This window comes from Odontesthes bonariensis, chromosome 2 (genome assembly GCF_027942865.1).
Source record: "Odontesthes bonariensis isolate fOdoBon6 chromosome 2, fOdoBon6.hap1, whole genome shotgun sequence".
Taxonomy (NCBI): domain Eukaryota; kingdom Metazoa; phylum Chordata; class Actinopteri; order Atheriniformes; family Atherinopsidae; genus Odontesthes; species Odontesthes bonariensis.
This window is the reverse complement of record NC_134507.1, coordinates 30,994,505-31,001,935: the sequence shown is the minus strand read 5'-3', so window position 1 is coordinate 31,001,935 and position 7,431 is coordinate 30,994,505. Positions and strand designations below refer to the sequence as shown.

General features: G+C 45.4%; 1 protein-coding gene across 1 annotated transcript; it reads left to right on the top strand.

The window, feature by feature from the left end:
- Window positions 1-1,247: 1,247 nt before the first annotated feature.
- Window positions 1,248-2,600, top strand: LOC142387514 (D(1C) dopamine receptor-like). Its single transcript, XM_075472644.1, has one exon. The coding sequence runs from the start codon at window positions 1,410-1,412 to the stop codon at window positions 2,598-2,600; it is 1,191 nt and encodes a 396-aa protein (XP_075328759.1). The 5' UTR covers window positions 1,248-1,409.
- The last annotated feature ends 4,831 nt before the right edge of the window (window positions 2,601-7,431 follow it).

Sequence of the window (7,431 nt, the reverse complement as noted above, 5' to 3'; positions counted from 1 at the left end):
CAAACAGAATGATGGTTATCAGCCTGTTTATTCACGGCTTAACAGAAAGTTTCATTCTTTAACATCTTACATTTACTTTATGAAAAACTACATAAATCAAAGGACCGCCTCCACAGAGCATCTTTTTTTATTTATTACTGGCTCTTTACACTGGCTGCCTGTCCATCAGAGGATAGACTTTAAAGTTCTGATGCTGCTCTATAAAGCTCTGAATGGTCCAGGACCAGAATGCATCAGTGACCTCCTGACCCAGTATGAACCTTCCAGACCCCTCAGCTCATCTGGATCCGGTCTTCTATCAGTTCCCAGAGTCAGAACCAGACATGGAGGAGCTGCATTCAGCTTCTATGCTCCACATGTCTGGAACAAACTCCCACAAAGCCTCAGATCAGCTGAAACACTCAGTGTGTTTAAGGCCAGGTTGAAGATACACCTATTTTCAGCTGCATTTGAATAAAGCTCCAAATCTGAAGCTCGAGTTTCAAAACTTAATCACATTTTAACTCCTGATTTTATCTGTTGTTCTTATTTCTTTCTTTTTTTTGTTTAAAATGTAAATCATGCTTTTTATTTCTACTGTTTTAATGTCTCTGTAAAGCACTTTGAATCACCTTGTTGTTGGATTGTGCTGCACAGATAAACTGGCCTTTGTTTTTCCTCACACTAAAACCACCGCGCGTCCTTAACGCGCGCGCCGTGCCTGTAAACAGTTAGATGATATTAAAACATCTTTATTTCTCTTGATTCCTCATATTTTTTTATGTTAATGGTCCGGTTTCTTTGGTGTGAGGTAACGAGCCCCGCGGTGACTCCCCCCTGCAGGACGGAGAGTCCGCGCGCGTCACGCACGCAGAGGAGAGGTGAGACACGGACAGAAAAGCAAGCCTGTTCTCACTCTGGAGGATTCCTCAGTGACGGTGCTGCTGGTTTATCGTGGGTTTCACTTTCTGCGGATGGATAATAAATAAATCTGTGGCTCTGGTTTGGGGTCTGACACGCGACAGAAACCAAATCGCCTTTTCTCTTCGTGTTTTTCCTCTTCATTCAGAGCTCAGAGGATGGTTTGCGCGTCAGAATCAGCTGTTTGGCGGAAGGACGTCTTTTCCTGTGGATTTTAAACAGAAATCACCTTTCTGTGGGGGGGAAACATGGAGAACTACACGGCGCGGAGTAATTCCACTGAAGTTCTGTCGGAGCTGGACGGTGAGGAAGAGGAGGAGGGCGGCGGAGGAAGGCGCGGGTTGCGCGTGCTCGTCGGCTGCGTGCTCTTCCTGCTCATCGTGTCCACGCTGCTCGGGAACACGCTGGTGTGCGCCGCGGTGATCAAGTTCCGCCACCTGCGCTCCAAAGTCACCAACTTCTTCGTCATCTCGCTGGCCGTGTCGGACCTGTTCGTGGCCGTGCTGGTGATGCCCTGGGAGGCCGTCACCCAGGTGACCGACGCCTGGCTGTTCGGCCGCTTCTGCGATGTCTGGATCATGTTCGACATCATGTGCTCCACAGCCTCCATCCTGAACCTGTGCATCATCAGCGTGGACCGCTACTGGGCCATCGCCAGTCCCTTCAAGTACGAGCGGAAGATGACCCACCGGGTGGCGTTTGTCATGATCGGCGTGGCGTGGACGCTGTCCATCCTCATCTCCTTCATCCCAGTGCAGCTGAACTGGCACCGGGCGGCGGAAGAGCAGCAGGAGGAGGTGATGGGGGAGGCGGGAGCAGAAACAGACAACTTAACCGCCCCCAACAACCTCAGCACCAGCACCGCCGTGGCCATGAGCTGCGTGGCCAACCTGAACAAAACCTACGCCATCTCCTCCTCCCTCATCAGCTTCTACATCCCCGTGGTGATCATGATCGCCACCTACACCCGGATCTACCGCATCGCTCAGACCCAGATCCGCCGGATTGCATCGTTGGAGCGGGCGGCGGAGCAGGCCCAGAACCAGGGTCACGGCGTGAGCCGAAACCAGCAGCACCGGCCCACCGACGAACCCAGCCTGAAATCCTCCTTTAAGAAGGAAACCAAAGTCCTGAAGACGCTCTCCATCATCATGGGGGTGTTCGTGTTCTGCTGGCTGCCGTTCTTCGTGCTCAACTGCACCGTGCCCTTCTGCGACCCGCCGTGCGTCAGCGACACCACGTTCGCAGTTTTCGTCTGGTTCGGCTGGGCCAACTCCTCGCTCAATCCGGTCATCTACGCGTTCAACGCGGACTTCCGCCGGGCCTTCGCCACCATCTTGGGCTGCAACCGCATCTGCTCGAGCAACGCGGTGGAAGCTGTGAACCTCAGCAACGAGCTGGTGTCGTACCACCACGACACGACGTTCCACAAGGAGGCGCTGGTTCCCGCTCAGCCGCAGCAGCGCCCCCGCGCCCTCAACGTGGGGTCCGACCACCTGGAGGACGCGAGCACGCGGTTCGACGAGGAGTCGGTCATCTCGAACGGTTCTCCGAGCCACAACAGACTCCCGCTGCTGCCCGCCACCGTCCAGCTGGAGGACGACGCAGAGATTTCGTTGGAAACTATCACGCCGATCACCTCAGCAGCGGCGCTGGAGAGCGATGCTCTGATTCCAGGACAAGTCGACCGGAACGGATAGAACAGAAGTCAGTCTGTGTGCTCCTCAGACATGGGATGAATCACAAAGATGACTTTAGCTAACCAACGAGTAAAAGCTAATCTGAGAAGAGATGGGATGAGCACCGTTAGGATTGTGAAGTTTCACCTCATAATTATCGTTTACATCATTTAGATTCACAGTTCTATTGATTTTATGCTTCCTTTACTTTTCCATTGTTTTTTATTAGGGCTGGGCAACGATTAAAATCTTTAATCTAATTCATCACATGATTTCCCTGATTAATCGCATTTGTACGCAAAATCCAAAAATGAATCCAAAAGTAGTGTATAGCTTTGAGCATTTAGTTTTATTTTAAATGTGCTGCCATATGAATGAAAGTGCCATAACATTTGTTGTGCAAATGTAACGGATTTAAGGTGTAGTGTGCTTCCACTTGCCATAAAAAAAAAAAACTCCACACACAGTACACACATCTGAAAAATGTGAAATGAAAGTCCAGGTTAGCTAACGACGTGCAGCACCAGCCATTTTATAAACAAAAAAGACAAAAATACCGTCAACATTTATGAAAAAGAACGTGCTCAACCGTTTTGGAGCTATAGGTTTATAAAATACTACTTAAACCACACCTTAGTAATAAAATGAAAGTAATTAATATAAAACAATAGTTTAGCTCATAACTCGTGCACCCACCAGGGAGACAGCAAGGTCCGACTGCTGTTTACCCCCGAGGTGCACAACCTTAATCTCCAGGGGTGCTGCATTTAAGTACCATAGGACTTATTTTGTGTGTTGTGTGAAGAGTTTTTTTTATGGCAAGTGGAATCACACTACACCTTAACTCCATTACACAAAAACACTTTTATCATCAGCATCTTTCTGTAGTTTTTATGTAGAAGCCTCGCTCCACTGTCTGTTTCCTTGAATGACTTGCTGCTATCAGTTGTGTGTTTTGCCTTTAGTGATATTTTAGACTGGAACTACTACGGTGAGAAGATAATTCAACTTGGCTGTAAATGCAGAAGTTTTTTTTAAATTTATTTTGAAATACATGCTTTTATGTTGAAACAAGTAAAACAGGAAGTAATGCCGGTTAGCTCCGTGAGCTTCACACAGGCTGTTTTCGAAACCGCATACTTCTCCTACTACTCCTACTAACTTTCTGAGTTAGTATGCGAGTTTGAGTAAGCGAGAAGTTCCCGGATACATACTAGATTCTCCGAAATGTTGGGTATGCATCATGAGGTTACTACTCATACTCAAACTACCCAAGATGCAACATAATGTGACGTCACCGATCATCATTTCCTGTCAAAACGGCAGTTTCAAGCTAGCTACAATGAGGGTAGGTTCACTTCCTGTTTTCAAAACAAAAGCACCAATTGTATCGTAATGGCTTTCCCTATGATAAAAGGCAACGGGTATTTTATTTTGTGAAAATAACCGGAAGTGCGTTGCTCACTGCGGTTAGCTTTAATAGCGCCAAATTCGTGGGAACAAAATTGTAAATAGCCGGTATTTTGTCAGGTTTTCAACACGTTGGGGATCTAAACGACTACTTTCTCACCTGAAAATGTTTCAAATGTTGCTAAAGTTTACAGAGTTTAGAGCTTAAGCGAAATCAGCTTTAGGCCGGCTGATTTCGGCTCGGGCAGGAGCGAAATGCATTGTGGGTAAACGCTCTGCATACGTCTGATCAATGAGTATGCAGTATGGAAGTATGTAGTATGTAGTATGTGGTTTCGAACACAGCTACAGAGACCGAGGAGCACCTGTAACGGTGATGTCCAACTTTAAAATGAAAATGGCCGAGTAAAAGTTCCGTACCCTTCTCCATGTTTGGTGGATCCGCCGATTACTTTCTTTTCCGGTTCCACATCAGACAGCAACAGACTTTTACAGAATAAAAGCCTGTGAGCAACAGACTTTTACAAAATAAAAGCCTGTGAGCAACAAACTTTTACAATAATAAAATAAATAATAATTGCGTTAATGCGCGATAAAATATTTATTGGCGTTAAATAATTAACAAGTTAACGCGATAATAACGAGTTAACTCACTCAGCCCTATTTTTCATTGTTTTCCTCTTTGACTGCCACATTAGACAAATCGCCTCCCCAACAAGCATTGGGCGATCCCCAATGAAACGTCTCCCAGAGCTGAGATGCAGTATTAGATAAGCACTTGATAAGTGTGAGAACCTGTAAACTCATTTTTAGGTACACCATCTGTCATTATGCACATTTCCAGGCTTGAAACTACCCTGAAGCACCTGGAGTTCACAAATTTGGTTTCCTGCCATCATTTATTTATTTTTTTGTTTTTTGGGCACCAGTGGTTTGTATTCGACAGCAGGTAGGCTGGAGAGTGTTGGGAAGACATGCAGCAAAGGGCACCAGGACTTGAAGCTATGCTGCCCTAGACACAAATTAGCTCGACGGTAGTATGTAGCATCAGCAACTAGCTAACAGCACACTTTCACCAAAAAAGTGGAAACAAGATGTGGAAGATGGAGCAAAGAGACCCAAGATAACCCTGTGGGTCGAGACACACGGGACAAGCATAAACTTCAGGTTGGATCTTACTCAAGAGCTCAAGGTAATGAAGCTATGAATCTAACTCTGCAGGGGAGATGGAAGCTTAAGTTGATTCATAGCTAACAGGAAGTACACAGCATTACAACAGCAGTGCCATCATACCTGTTATGTTATTCATCAGAGATAAAGATATTTGGTCCATTTTTGCAGCCTTTCAAAAGGCATTGGAATATATACGATGTGCACATGGGTTGATTTCACATGCCATTTTCAAATCTTTCGAAAATAAAAATTTGTATCTTGTTTTTGTCTCTTTGAGCAGGTTTGTTCTCATGTCTTATTCTTCTTTGATCCTGTAATACTACCCCAACTTGTCTATACCTCTTGACATATTTGGTGGCTTCTGGAGGCGCCTTTTGTCAGGCAACAAATTCACATCAGATCTGTACAGACGCAGGGTTCAAACAGAGATTATTCACAACGGTGGTGTTACATCCCCCAACTGTAGGGGGAGCCAAAGAGACGAAATGTCCAACTTATCTAGTGATGCATTAAAAACAACGATGTTTATGTGATTATAAAATGTATCAAGATAAAGAGTTGTTGTTCATTCCAACAAAGTGAATATCTGCTCTGAGCTCCTTTCTCCTCCAACACAGCCTGAACCCTCTCAGACGAGCTTTCTGTCCTTTCTTTAAGGAGTCTTCAGGAATAGTTCTCCAGGCTTCTCGATAAGGACACCCCAAAGCTCTTCTTTGGATGTTGGCTGCCTTTTGTTCCGTTCTCTGCCAACATGATCCCACACTGCTTCAGTAATGTTGAGCTCCGGGCTCTGGGGAGGATTCATCCCTCCATCAGACCTGCTGCCACTGATTTTCAGTCCACTTCTTGTGTCCTTTGGCACAGCTCAGCCTTTTCTCCCTGTTTCCCTTCCTTAAGAACGGCTTCTTGACAGCCACCCTTCCATGGAGCCCATTTCTGATGAGGCTTGGGCCAACAGCAGATGGATCAGCTGAAGGTCCAGATGCATCTCTCAGCTCCTGTGTCAGGTCTTTGCTGGATTTTTTCCTCTTTCTTAAGAATATCACTTTCAGATACTTTCAGAACTGTAAAAGTGAACATTTTAGTGGACAGACCAAACTTCTTCAGCCTCCTCAGGATGTACAGCCACTGCTGAGCCCTCCTGACCAGCTGTGGGATGTTTACTGTCCAGGTAGTTGTGGCTGCTCACCCTCTCCACCTGAAGTTCTTGGATCAAATGTGGCCAATGAGGTCTCCTCGCCTTCCTCAGGTCCACCATCGTCTCCTTTGTCTCGTCTATGTTGAGGGTAAGATCATTCTTATTCTCATCCCACCACCGACACCGACTATGAAACCAGAGAGTAAGAAATCTATTTAAGCACCTTCCCGTTCTACATAATAAAGTGGTTAAATGTCAGTTCAATGTCAGTTTCATGCTGTAAATTCTTTAAATAAAAGGAGGTGAGAGCAAACGGAAGCTGTTTTCCTTCATTAAAGATTGTTCTGAAAGAGAAAGGTTGGTGCTCAGAGTCTGATCAGGTAATCAGCCGATCTGACGAACCTTTCGCCCCCTGCAGACACTTTATGCTGATTTCTGCAGAAGCATCTGCAGCCAGCTCTCCAACATCTGATCAGATTGCTTTGATGAAAGAAGATTAAAATGGCATTTTTCTGTATTTATAATTAAAACTCTCTGATGAGTAATAAAATATTGACTGCTGAGCATAGTTTGGAAAAGAACGCCTTTTGTTCCTTGTAATGGGCAGAAAATCGTGTGTGGATGCTGAATGAAAGTTAAAGCTGCTGCATGATGGAAACAGGGGGCTGGTTGGTGATGGACAGAGGAGGAATAGATCTGTTCATCTTTGTGGAAGACAGGGAGGATTTGAATGATTAACTCTTCATTTCTTTAAGTAGTCTTCAGGAATAGTTCTCCAGGATTCTTGAAGGAAAATGATTATTTATATATATGTATATATAAATATATATACCGGGGCCAGCTGCAGCGAGGACTATAGCCTCTTTACATGGGGCCTGCTCAACCCACTACACCACCGACCACCCTTGTTTTATTATTTATTTTATTATTGTAAAAGTCTGTTGCTCACAGGCTTTTATTTTGTAAAAGTCTGTTGCTGTCTCCTGTGGAACCGGAAAAGAAAGTAATCGGCGGATCCACCAAACATGGAGAAGGGTACGGAACTTTTACTCGGCCATTTTCATTTTAAAGTTCTTCCAGACGGCGGAGTCGACAGAACCAAAGTCATCTGTAAACACTGCCAAGTTGAAT

Coding starts and splice junctions, on each gene's coding strand:
- LOC142387514 (XM_075472644.1), top strand. CDS start 1,410: ATGCCCTGGGAGGCCGTCACCCAGGTGACCGACGCCTGGCTGTTCGGC.